General features: G+C 55.5%; 1 protein-coding gene across 1 annotated transcript; it reads right to left on the reverse strand.

The window, feature by feature from the left end:
• Positions 1-214: 214 nt before the first annotated feature.
• PSMC4 (proteasome 26S subunit, ATPase 4) lies at positions 215-12690 on the reverse strand. Its single transcript, XM_077840880.1, has 11 exons — positions 12542-12690; positions 5590-5688; positions 4936-5122; positions 4690-4836; positions 4294-4403; positions 3875-3968; positions 3381-3548; positions 2711-2787; positions 2325-2493; positions 1056-1111; positions 215-392 (listed from the first exon to the last, which is right to left on the reverse strand). The coding sequence occupies exons 1-11, from the start codon at positions 12575-12577 to the stop codon at positions 279-281; spliced, it is 1257 nt and encodes a 418-aa protein (XP_077697006.1). The 5' UTR covers positions 12578-12690; the 3' UTR covers positions 215-278.
• Positions 12691-13334: the final 644 nt, after the last annotated feature.

Below are 13334 nucleotides of genomic sequence, written 5' to 3' on the forward strand. Positions count from 1 at the left end.
GGGCTGGGGAAGGGATTGGCAGGATGTTAGCCTGCTCCACACTCCCCCTGGGGCCCTGGGCTGGGCCAGGCCGGTCAGCAGGGACAGACACCAGCACTCCCTGAAGAGGTGTGGGGCTGGGTCTATTGGAGGGATTTTAGCCTGCTCCGCGCTCCCCACAAGGCTCCAAGTTGGGCCAGGTCGCAGGGACAGACAGCGGCACTCCCAGCAGAGGTAGGGAGCTGGGGATGGGTTTATTGGTTGGATGTCGAGCCTGCCCCACACTCCCCCATGGCCCCTCATTTGTAGAACTCGTGCTCCTGCTCGTCCTTCTTGATGACCGTCTTGTACGCCTTCTCGAAGTCCTTGGCCAGGACGATGTAGCGGTTCTCCCGCACGGCCAGCATGCCACCCTGTGCATACGGAGACATGTGTGAGGGGGCGACGCTGGGCACAGTGACCCCCTCCCCATCCTGCCCTGTGAAACGTGTGGGGACGTCACCGCCAGGTGCAGTGACCCCTCCCATCCTGCCCTGTGCACAGGGGGACATGTGAGAGGGGGCGGCACCAGGGTGCAGTGATCCCTGCATCCCACCCTGTGCACATGGGCACATGCATGGGGGGGCAACACCAGGTGCAGTGACCCCACCATCCCACTCTGCGCACACGTGTGGGGGCAACGCGGGGCACAGTGACCCCAACCCACCATGTGCACAATGGGCATATGTCTGGGGTAGGGTGGGTGCTGAGTAGTGACCCCCCTGTGCATGTGGGCACATGCATGGGGGGGGCACGACACTGGGTGCAGTGACCCCCCCAACCCCCCATGTGCATACGTGTGTGTGGGGGGGATGCTGGGCACAGTGACCAGCTCCATGCACAATCGCCCAGCAGCAGAGGACCCCATAATCTCAGAGTCAGGGTTCCTTCAGCCACGCATTCTGTGGCGGTGGTCCTGCTGACTTGGGGGAGCAGTGAGGGATCCCCAAAAAAGGAGCAGGTCACAACACACACAGCACCCAGATATCATGGCCTGGGGCGTCCAGGTGCCCTGTCCCATGTCCCCCAGCATTTACCTCCTGGCAGATGGAGTTGATGTCGGCACCCGAGATCTTATCCGGCCGGGCCACATCTGGGGAGGAGTGAGGGAAATGTCTGCACAGCAGCTGAGCTGGATCATGGTGAGAGGGCCCCTGGGAGCCACTGCCACCCTTACTCCTCCCCCACGCGCCAGGGGGCCAGCAACGCTACCAGGGCACCATGGTGGGGGGCCCTGATGGGCTTCTCATAGCCTTCCCAGAGGGATGGGATCAAGCTTGAGGGCCCATGAAGCTCCTGGGCGGAGGGAAGGGGGCAGATCGGCATGACGACAAGTCCAGAGGCCCCAGACAGGAGGAGTGGGCATGTTGGGGGCTAGAGTCAGAGGATAGGTTTTTTGGTGAGTGACCCCTCTCCGCCCCCACCAACCCTTTCTGGACCCTATGGATCCAGAGGCACAGGCAGGAGCCAGCTTCACCCCATCCCCCCCACTCCTGAGCGGAACCAGACAGCACTGGCTCAGCTATGCCAGGTTCTCCCTGGGGGTCCTGGGCCCTCCTATCTTATTGCTCCAGCCTGTAGCCTGAGCCAGGCCCACCCCTTGCCCTGTGGGCTCGTGCCAGACTTGTGTCCGTCTGCCTGCTCTTGGTGAAGCAATCAGTCCATATGCTGTGCCAGTCACTGCCCAGCAGGAGGCAGCCCCAGCCGCACCCTCCCCTGGTGCTCCCCTGTCTAGCCACGTGTCAGAGGGGGACAGAACAGCTCCCAGCTGTCGTGCCCGCACCTGTAGCCCGACTCCACCCTGACCCCAGCCCTGGAGGTGGCCAGAAGACATCCCCTCCAGCAGGGGTGCCTAGGGAGAGGAGGGGTTCTTGGATCAGTGCACCCCCTGGACCCTCAGGCATGTGTGTGTGACACAGGGAGAGTGGGGCAGAGCTGTGGCCTGGGTCACTGGGTCAACCCCGTGTGGGGCAGCACAGGACTGACAGGCACCTTCTTATGAGCTGGGCCCGAGACATCCCTTCCTCAGTGCCGGGCACCCAGTGGGACGCAGCCTCCCTGCTGCGCCCCCCCATGCCAGCAAGCCAGCCAACGGGACGCAGCTTCCCCCCCGTGCTAGGCACCCAATAGGACACAGCTCCCCCGCCGTGTCCCCCCACGTCAGCCAGCCAAGACGCAGCTCCGCCCCCTGTGCTAGGGATCCACTAGGACGCAGCCCAGCCCAAACATGTGCTGGGCACCCAGTGGAACACAGTCTTCCTGCTGTGCCACCCTTCCCGCCCCATGCCAGGCTCCGGGCAGGATACAGTCCTCCAGGTCCACTTCCTCAGACAGGTTCATCTTGCTGGTGATGGTGGAGAAGATGAGGCGCTTCTGGCGCCGGTCGGGCAGGGGGAACTCAATCTTGCGGTCGAGGCGACCAGGCCGCAGCAGGGCGGGGTCCAGCGTGTCTGCCCGGTTTGTGGCCATGATCACCTGGAGGGCAAGAGCGCACAATCACCCCTCAGGAGAGCTCTCTGCCCATCCCCAATGGGGAGACTCAGCCCCCTTGGTCCTGCGCCCTCCAGCCTCGCTGGGACAGCAGTGCCTTTGCCCCCATTCGGTCCCCCACATCCCACCACCTCAGGGAGAAATCTGGGGGCTGGCACAGCAATGCCTGTCACCCCCCATCCCAGCCCCTGCTCTCCCGCACCTTGACGTTGACGTTCTGATCAAAGCCATCCATCTGGTTGAGCAGCTCCAGCAGGATGCGCTGCACCTCCCTGTCGGCTGGGGAAAGGGGCACAGCCCGGTGAGCGGGGCACCTGGAGAGCCAGCGCTGGGCACAGACACCCCTGCCCCCCACTATCTACCCTCATCCCCATTCCTGTCCCCTCCCGCATCACCCCCTTCTCCAGTGCCCACCCCCACCCTGCCAGCCCTGCCTAACCCACTCCCTTCCCCCTCCCCTCCAGCCGCTCCTCCCTCCCCCCCTTATCCCCTCCCCCCAATCTCCTGCCACTACTGTCCCCACCCAGTGCACCTCAGCCTTGCCCACCACTGCCACTCCACATTTGCACACCTCCGCCACTACCCCCAATCCTGCTGGCCCAGCCTCCCTCACAGTCCCCCCACCCCACTGCCCACCATGGGACTGGCCGGAACCTGAGGGGCTCACCCCAGTGTGACACTGACATCTACAAGGAGTGGGGTGGGGACTGCAGCTCTCTGCTCCCCCCACCTGCTGGGACTTGGGTCCGGTACCCTAGAGGGAAGAGGCCCCATGTCCCATGCCCGCTCCTGCTCCCCCCGAGCCAGTCCTGGGGCCAGATCGGAGCCTGCACACCCAGAGGGGCGGGCACAGCGCCTCGCCCCCTGCTCACCCCCTGTCTGGGCGTCAAAGCGCTTGGTGGCGATGGCATCTATCTCGTCTATGAAGATGATGGCAGGCGCATTCTCCTTGGCCAGCCGGAAGACATCCCGCACCATGCGCGGCCCCTCACCCAGGTACTTCTGCACAAACTCCGAGCCCACCACGCGGATGAAGGCAGCTGGACAGATGGGTAGACAGCATTAGTGCCCAGCTCCCCTGGAAGACAGCAGCCCCACTCCATCCCTGGCCATGAGAGATACCCCGCCATGGGACAGGCACGCCCTGGGGCAACCCACAGGCTCCCCGTGCCACACAGCCCTGGCACCAGCCCCTGCAGCACCAACCGTCTTGGGCACAAAGCTGGGGCCCTTCTAGACCTTGAGCCGGGACCACAGGTCGCCTGGTACCTTTGCGCTAGAGAACCCAGGCATCCTTGACAGACTCCCATGGTACTAGCTGGGCACTGGTGCTCCCCCTTCCCCCGCAGTCCAGCACCCTGCTCACCTGTGGTGTGATGGGCCACGGCTTTGGCCAGCATAGTCTTCCCACAGCCCGGGGGGCCATACATCAGGACGCCGCGCGGGGGGTCAATGCCGATCTGAGGAGGACAGAGGGGGTTACTGGGGGCTCCCCCATCCTGCCCTTGAGGGGCCCAGCAAGCTGGTGAGCTGGGGTCTGGACACCAGTTACACCCGGTGCTGCCGAAAGTCAAGGGTTCTGTGCCTCTCCTGATCTGACAGCGACTTGCCAACCCCAGCCCAGCCCCTGAGCACACAGCCCCAAGCCCCGCAGGAGTCCCCCCAGCTATAGGGCACAGTGAGAGGAGGACCCATGCTGGACCTGCAGGATGGAGCTCAGCCCTAGCGCAGGGCACAGCCACCCAGGATGTAGCCCCAGCCGGCCCAGTCTCGCCCCCCACTCACCTGCTTGTAGAGCTCAAAGTGGGTGAGGGGCAGCTCCACGGCCTCCCTCACCTCCTGCTTCTGGATGTCCATCCCGCCGATGTCAGCGTACATCACGTCTGGTTTCTGATCTGTGGGCACACACCAGGGCTGAGCCCAGCACGGGCAGGGAACCCCTGCCTCCCCTACTCATAATGGCCAGGGGACCTCCGCTCCCCAGAAAACCTGCACTCCCGGCATTCACAGCACAACTGGGGGACCTCCCGCCCCCTGTCCAGCACAGCCGTGGGACCCCCGCCTTCCCTGTCCAGCACTCTCCGCATGCCCATGGGACCCTCAGCTCTGCCCCCATAGGCACTGGGCATGCTGCTCCCCGTGGCACCGGCTGCCCCTGGGGCTGGCGCAGGGAGCACCCACCTGATGTCAGCATCATAATGCTGCTGTCAGCCTCGGGTGGCAGCACATCCACCAGCGCGTTGCTGTGCTTGTGGAGGGCCACCGAGGCATTGGGCTTCAGCAGCTCCCGGTCAATGGTGCTCAGGATCCGCACGTAGTAATTGGAGCCTGCGGGTGAGAGGCAGATGGGGGTAAGCCAGGCAAAGCCGGGGCCCGGACCCCCGTGCACAGCTCCCCTCCCCCGCAATCCCGCTCCTCCAGCTGCACCTGTGGTAGAGCCCACGATGGCCGTGTTCTGGTCCACGGCCTCCAGGAACTGGCCGATGACCAACGGGATGCTCTGGATGCGCTTCACCTCCTCCTGCGCGTGCAAGAACTCCTTCTTCAGGTTCTTCTGCTCATCCTTGATGTACTCCTCCTGCACCTCCAGGAACTCCAGCTCCTGCTGCAGCTTCTACGGACGGACGGACAGACAGACAGCCCCTCCTCCCTGCTCTGCTCAGGTACCCGCAGTAGCTGCTAGAGGAAGTGGTGCCACGGGCCGAGCACCAGAAAGCTCCCTGCTCAGCACTGCGGCTGGGTGACCTGCAGGGAAGTGGGCTCCCAGGGGTGCTGTGCAGCAGAGGGGAATGGGACTGGAAGAACCAAACCCACCAGAGGTTACTGGGGCCCAGATCTCCCAGGTCCCTGGCCCCACAACCCTACTCAGAGATGCCATCAGATCCCAGCTCCAGGCCAAGGTCACATGCTGCCCCCACCTCGGGGCCTGCCATCCCAGCCTGCCACCCACAGCTCCCATCGGAGGGCATCCCCCTAACTCCACCATCCGGTCAGAGAGCCACTCCCACCCTGAGGCCTGCCCTCCCAACACACCTCCCATCTAAGGGCAACCCTCTCCCGCCACCCCAGCCCCCAACTCACCTTGTAGCGGCTGTAGAGATCCTCCAGGTCCTCGGGCTCCGGGGCCAGGAAGGACAGGCCAGTCTGGGGCCTGGAGATAGCCAGCGCAGGCAGCTCATCCTAGGACAGCCACAGACAGGCAAGGTGAGAGCTGGACACCCCAGCTCAGGGGTGACCCCAGCTCAGGGAGGGGTGAAGCTCCCTCTGAGCAGCAAAAGTCTCACACCCGATCTGATCCCACCCAGCTGCCGGGATGCCAAGCACCGGGCCCTGAGCCCAGCTGGGCAGCAAGAGTCAGACACCCCCATCCCGCCCCCATCAGATAGGGATGGGGGGAATGAAGGGACTAGAGGAACACCAGAGATTTTCTGACCAATCTGAACGAATTCAAATCACCCAAGCCAGATGCTACTCACCTGAGGGTGAAGGAATTAGCTGAAGAAATATCAGAGCCACTGGCAATAGTATCTGTAAACTCATGGATGACAGGAGAGGTCCTGGAACACTGGAGAAGGGCTAGCGTAGGGACTATCTTTAAAAAGGAGGAGCCAGGGAACTATAGACCAGTGAGCCTGGCCTCGATACCTGGGAAGGTACTAGAGCAGTGGTTCTCAAACTTTTGTACTGCTGACCCCTTTCACATAACAAGTCTCTGAATGCGACCCCCCTTATAAATTAAAATAATTTTTTTATATATTTAAACACAATTATAAATGCTGGAGGCAAAGCAGGGTTTGGGTTGGAGGCTGACAGCTTGCAACCCCCATGCAATAACCTCGCAACTCCCTGAGGGGTCCCGACCTGCAGTTTGAGAACCCCTGTACTAGAGCAATGTATGAAACATTCACTTTGAGAACACCTGGAGGATGAAGGGGTGATCACTAGCAGCCAGCATGGATTTACCAAGAACAAATCACACCAAACCAGCTTGATTTCCTTCTTTGACAGAATTTGGTGGATAGGGGGAATGCAGTGGAAATAATATACTTGGACTTCAGCAAGGCTTTTGACTAGGGCTGCTGTCAAGTGATTAAAAAAATTCATTGCAATTAATCGTGCTGTTAAACAATAATAGAATAACATTTATTTAAATATTTTTGGATGTTTTCTACGTTTTCAAATATATTGATTTCAATTACAACACAGAATACAAAGTGCACAGCACTCACTTTATATGATTTTTATTACAAATATTTGCACTATAAAAATGATAAAGAAATATATTTTTCAATTCACCTAATACAAGTACTGGGCACCAATGATGACCTTGAGCGGATCACTGCAGACTATGTGGCTCTGGGAAGAAGGATAAAGAAGTTTGAGGTGCAAGTGGTCTTCTTGTCCATCCTCCCCGTGGAAGGAAAAAGGCCTGGGTAGAGACCGTCGAATCGTGAAAGTCAACGAATGGCTACGCAGGTGGTGTCAGAGAGAAGGCTTTGGATTCTTTGACCATGGGATGGTGTTCCAAGAAGGAGGAGTGCTAGCCAGAGACGGGCTCCACCTAACGACGAGAGGGAAGAGCATCTTCGCAAGCAGGCTGGCTAACCTAGTGAGGAGGACTTTAAACTAGGTTCACCGGGGGAAGGAGACCAAAGCCCTGAGGTAACTGGGGAAGTGGGATACCGGGAGGAAGCATGAGCAGGAGCGCGCGAGAGGGGAAGGCTCCTGCCTCATACTGAGAAAGAGGGACGATCAGCGAGTTATCTCAAGTGCCTATACACAAATGCAAGAAGCCTGGGAAACAAGCAGGGAGAACTGGAAGTCCTGGCACAGTCAAGGAATTATGATATGATTGGAATAACAGAGACTTGGTGGGATAACTCACATGACTGGAGTACTGTCATGGATGGATAAAAGCTGTTCAGGAAGGACAGGTTTTTCTGCAGTTTCATACCAGAGCTCTGAGCAGTCATACTGCTCTCTTACATACAATGCAACTCCCCCACCTTTTCTGCCCTGCCTGAGTGTCTCTGGATTCAAGTTTAAAAGTGTGAGCAACAAGGGTGATGTCGTGGTGGGAGTCTGCTATAGACCATCGGACCAAGGGGACGAGGCTTTCTTCCGGCAACTCGCAGAAGTTACTAGATCGCACGCCCTGATTCTCATGGGAGACTTCCATCACCCTGATATCTGCTGGGAGAGCAATACAGCGGTACACAGACAGTCCAGGAAGTTTTTGGAAAGTGTAGGGGACAATTTCCTGGTGCAAGTGCTGGAGGAACCAACTAGGGGCAGAGCTCTTCTTGAGCTGCTGCTCACAAACCAGGAAGAATTAGTAGGGGAAGCTAAAGTGGATGGGAACCTGGGAGGCAGTGACCAGGAGATGGTCGAGTTCAGGATCCTGACACAGGGAAGAAAGGAGAGCAGCAGAATACAGACCCTGGACTTCAGAAAAGCAGACTTTGACTCCCTCAGGGAACTGATGGGCAGGATCCCCTGGGAAAATAACATGAGGGGGAAAAGAGTCCAGGACAGCTCGCTGTATTTTAAAGAATCCTTATTGAGGTTATAGGGACAAACCATCCCGATGTGTAGAAAGAATAGTAAATACGGCAGGTGACCAGCTTGGCTTAACAGTGAAATCCTTGCTGATCTTAGACACAAAAAAGAAGCTTACAAGAAGTGGAAGATTGGACAAATGACCAGGGAAGAGTATAAAAATATTGCTCGGGCATACAGGAGTGAAATCAGGAAGGCCAAATCACACCTGGAGTTGCAGCTAGCAAGAGATGTGAAGAGTAACAAGAAGGGTTTCTTCAGGTATGTTAGCAACAAGAAGAAAGTCAAGGAAAGTGTGGGCCCCTTACTGAATGAGGGAGGCAACCTCGTGACAGAGGATGTGGAAAAAGCTAATGTACTCAATGCTTTTTTTGCCTCTGTCTTCACCAACAAGGTCAGCTCCCAAACTACTGCACTGGACAGCACAGCATGGGGAGGAGATCACCAGCCCTCTGTGGAGAAAGAAGTGGTTCGGGACTATTTAGAAAAGCTGGACAAGCACAAGTCCATGGGGCCGGACACGCTGCATCCGAGAGTGCTAAAGGAGTTGGCGGATGTGATTGTAGAGCCATTGGCCATTATCTTTGAAAACTCAGGGCAATCGGGAGAAGTCCTGGACGACTGGAAAAAGGCTAATGTAGTGTCCATCTTTAAAAAACGGAAGAAGGAGGATCCTGGGAACTACAGGCCAGTCAGCCTCACCTCAGTCCCTGGAAAAATCATGGAGCAGGTTCTCAAGGAATCAATTCTAAACCACTTAGAGGAGAGGAAAGTGATAAGGAACAATCAGCATGGATTCACCAAGGGCAAGTCATGCCTGACTAATCTAATTGCCTTCTATGACAAGATAACTGGCTCTGTGGATGAGGGGAAAGCGGTGGACGTGTTGTTCCTTGACTTTATCAAAGCTTTTGACACCGTCTCCCACAGTATTCTTGCCAGCCAGTTAAAGAAGTATGGGCTGGATGAATGGACAATAAAGTGGATAGAAAGTTGGCTAGATTGTCGGGCTCAACGGGTAGTGATCAGTGGCTCCATGTCTAGTTGGCAGCTGGTATCAAGTGGAGTGCCCCAAGGGTCGGTCCTCGGGCTGGTTTTGTTCAATATCTTCATAAATGATCTGGAGGATGGTGTGGATTGCACCCTCAGCAAGTTTGCAGATGACACTAAACTGGGAGAAGAGGTAGATACGCTGGAGGGTAGGGATAGGATACAGAGGGCCCTAGACAAATTAGAGGACTGGGCCAAAAGAAATCTGATGAGGTTCAACAAGGACAAGTGCAGAGTCCTGCACTTAGGACGGAAGAACCCCATGCACCGCAACAGACTAGGGACCGAATGGCTCGGCAGCAGTTCTGCAGAAAAGGACCTAGGGGTTACAGTGGACGAGAAGCTGGATATGAGTCAACAGTGTGCCCTTGTTGCCAAGAAGGCCAATGGCATTTTGGGATGTATACGTAGGGGCATTGCCAGCAGATTGAGGGACGTGATTGTTCCCCTCTATTCAACATTGGTGAGGTCTCAGCTGGAGTATTGTGTCCAGTTTTGGGGCCCACACTACAAGAAGGATCTGGAGAAATTGGAAAGAGTCCAGTGGAGGGCAACAAAAATGATTAGGGGACTGGAACACATGACTTATGAGGAGAGGCTGAGGGAACTGGGATTGTTTAGTCTTCAGAAGAGAAGAATGAGGGGGGATTTGATAACTGCTTTCAACTACCTGAAAGGGGGTTCCAAAGAGGATGGATCTAGACTGTTCTCAGTGGTAGCTGATGACAGAACAAGGAGTAATGGTCTCAAGTTGCAGTGGGGGAGGTTTAGGTTGGATATTAGGAAAAACGTTTTCACTAGGAGGGTGGTGAAACACTGGAATGCGTTACCTAGGGAGGTGGTGGAATCTCCTTCCTTAGATATTTTTAAGGTCAGGCTTGACAAAGCCCTGGCTGGGATGATTTAGTTGGGGATTGGTCCTGCTTTGAGCAGGGGGTTGGACTAGATGACCTCCTGAGGTCCCTTCCAACCCTGATATTCTATAATTCTATACTGTATGCAATCTCTTTATCATGAAAGTTGAACTTACAAATGTAGAATTATGTCCAAAAAACTGCATTCAAAAATAAAACAATGTAAAACTTTAGAGCCTAGACGTTCACTCAGTCCTAATTCTTGTTCAGCCAATCGCTCTGACAAGTTTGTTTACATTTGCAGGATTTAATGCTGCCCACTTTTTGTTTGCAATGTCACCTGAAAGAGAGAACTGGCATTCGCCTGGCACTTTGTAGCCGGCGCTGCAAGATATTTAGGTGCCAGATGTGCTAAAGATTCACATGTCCCTTCATGCTTCGACCACCATTCCAGAGGACATGCACCCATGTTTATGGCAGGTTCTGCTTGATAACGATCCAAAGCAGTGTGGACCGATGCATGTTCATTTTCATCAACTGAGTCAGATGCCACCAGCAGAAGGTTGATTTTCTTTTTTGGTAGTTCGAGTTCTGTAGTTTCTGCATTGGAGTGTTCACTTCACATTCTTAAACTTTGAGTCGAGTGCTGTAGCTATCTTTAGAAATCTCACACTGGTGCCTTCTTTGCATTTTGTCAAATCTGCAGTGAAAGTGTTCTTAAAACAAACATGTGCTGGATCATCATCTGACACTGCCATAACACAAAATATATGACAGAAAGCGGGTAAAACAGAGAGGAGACAAAACTCTCCTCCAATGAGTTGAGTCACAAATTTAATTAATGCTTTTTTTTTTAAATGAGCATCATCAGCATGGAAGACTGTCCTCTGGAGTGGTGGTAGATACATGAAGGGGTATATAAATGTTTAGTATATCTGGCATGTAATTATCTTGCAATGCTGGGTACAAAAGTGCCATGAGAACGCCTATTCTCATTTTCAGTCAACATTGTAAATGATAAGCGGGCAGCTTTATTGCCCGTAAATGTAAACAAACCTGTTTGTCTTAGCGATTGGCTGAAGAAGTAGGAGGACTGAGTGGACTTGTAGGCTCTAAAGTTTTACATTGTTTTGTTTTTGAGTGCAGTTGTGTTACAAAAAACCCTGTAAGTTGCACCTTCATGATAAAGAAATTGTACTGCAGTACTTGTATTAGGTGAATTGAAAAATACTATTTCTCTTATCATTTTTATAGTGCAAATATTTGTAATAAAAATCATATAAAGTGAACACTGTACATTTTGTATTCTGTGTTGTAATTGAAATCAATATATTTGAAAATGTAGAAAAACATCCAAAAATATTTAGATAAATTTCAATTGGTGTTCTATTGTTTAACAATGTGACTAAAACTGCAATTAATCATGATTAATTTTTCTTTTAGTTAATCGTGTGGGTTAACTGCGATTAATCGACAGCCCTACTTTACACATAGTCCCACATGACAGTCTGATAAGTAAGCTGGAGAAATGCAGGCTCGACAGAACTACCATTGAGTGGCTACATAATTCAGAGTAACTATTAATGGAATGATGTCAGATTGGAAGGAGGTATCAAGTGGGGTTCCACAGGCATCTGTTCTGGGTCCAGTGTTGTTTAACATCTTTATTAATGACTCAGAAGTAGGAACAGAGAGCATACTGATCAAATTTGCCAATGACACACAGCGCGGGGAGGGGGAGGGGGGAAGTGTTTGCAAACACTTTGGAGGATAGAGCTAAAATTAAGAGAGATCTTGATAAACTGGAGAACTGGGTTATAGGCAACAAAATGAAATTCAACAAAGACAAACGTCAGGTGCTACATTTACGGAAGAAGAACCGAATGCACAAATTCAGAATGGGGGATTACTGGCTGGGCAGCAGCATGGCTGAGAAGAATCTGGGAGTTGTGGTGGATCACACCTCAACACGAATCAGCAATCTGATGCGGTTGCAAAAAAAGCAAATGCAATTTTAGGTTGCATTAACAGAGACCCAGCATGCAAGTCATGGGAGGTGACAGTAACACTCTACTCGGCCCTAGTTACGCCTCAGCTGGAGTACTGTGTCCAGTTTTGGTCATCAATGTATAGAAAGGATGTAGAGAAACTGGAAATGAGCCCAGAATCCTGGGTTCCATGCCCGGATTTTGGGAGGGAGGGGGGGAAGCCCAGACTCCTGGGTTCCATGCCCGGATCGCTCGGGGATGAGGGGGGGGAGCCCGGACTCCTGGGTTCCATGCCCGGATCGCGCGGGCGGGGGGAGAGGGGGAAGCCTGGACTCCTGGGTTCCATGCCCGGATCGCGCGGAGAGGGGGGAGAGGGGGAAGCCCGGACTCCTGGGTTCCATGCCCGGATCGCGCGAGGGGGCGCACTCCGGGCCGGGCCGCCGTGACTCGGCATCTCCCCAGGAGCGCGGCTGCCGGCGGGGCGCGAACCAGGAGGGCGGTGGCGGGGACTGGAGCTCGTCCAAGCGGAGCGGGAGCGGGGATCCCCGAGCCACCCCCCGCCGGGTCCCCCTCGACCTGCACCTGGGTTTTCTCCACCAAGATTCCGATTTCCTCCATCTTCCCTCCGCCGCGGAAACCTCGGGCCGCCCCGGGGCTGCTGGGCGTTGGAGTCGCTCCCCCGGCGCGGGGGCTGCTGGGAGCCGTAGTTCCCCCGGCGCGGGGGCTGCTGGGAGCCGTAGTTCCCCCGGCGCGGGGACTGCTGGGAGCTAGAGTCCTCACCCCGACCTCGTTATGAGTTTTGTCCTTCCTCAGCCCCTTTCCAGCAACGCAAGGGTTAACGCACACAGCCCCGCCCATCCCCTGCGTGCACAGTTGGCACCGCAATGCAACGTGAGACCCGGAAGCCGCCCAGTGACAGGCCCAGGCTCTGCGCAGACTCAGGCAGCGTGGCTGATGCCCCGGGCAGCTGCCCCCTCTCCAGATGATCGGCCCAGGCTCTGCGCAGACTCAGGCCACATGGCTGATGCCCGAGCAGCTGCCCCCTCTCCGGGTGATCGGCCCAGGCTCTGCGCAGACTCAGGCAGCATGGCTGACGCCCCCGGCAGCTGCCCCCTCTCCAGATGATCGGCCCAGGCTCTGCGCAGACTCAGGCTGCATGGCTGACGCCCGAGCAGCTGCCCCCTGTCCGGGCAGTCGGCCCAGGCTCCATGCAGACTCAGGCTGCGTGGCTGACGCCCCGAGCAGCTGCCCCCTCTCCGGGTGATCGGCCCAGGCTCTGCACAGACTCAGGCAGCGTGGCTGATGCCCCGGGCAGCTGCCCCCTCTCCAGATGATCGGCACAGGCTCTGCGCAGACTCAGGCCGCATGGCTGACA

Source organism: Eretmochelys imbricata, chromosome 24, assembly GCF_965152235.1.
Source record: "Eretmochelys imbricata isolate rEreImb1 chromosome 24, rEreImb1.hap1, whole genome shotgun sequence".
NCBI classification, from domain to species: Eukaryota; Metazoa; Chordata; order Testudines; family Cheloniidae; genus Eretmochelys; species Eretmochelys imbricata.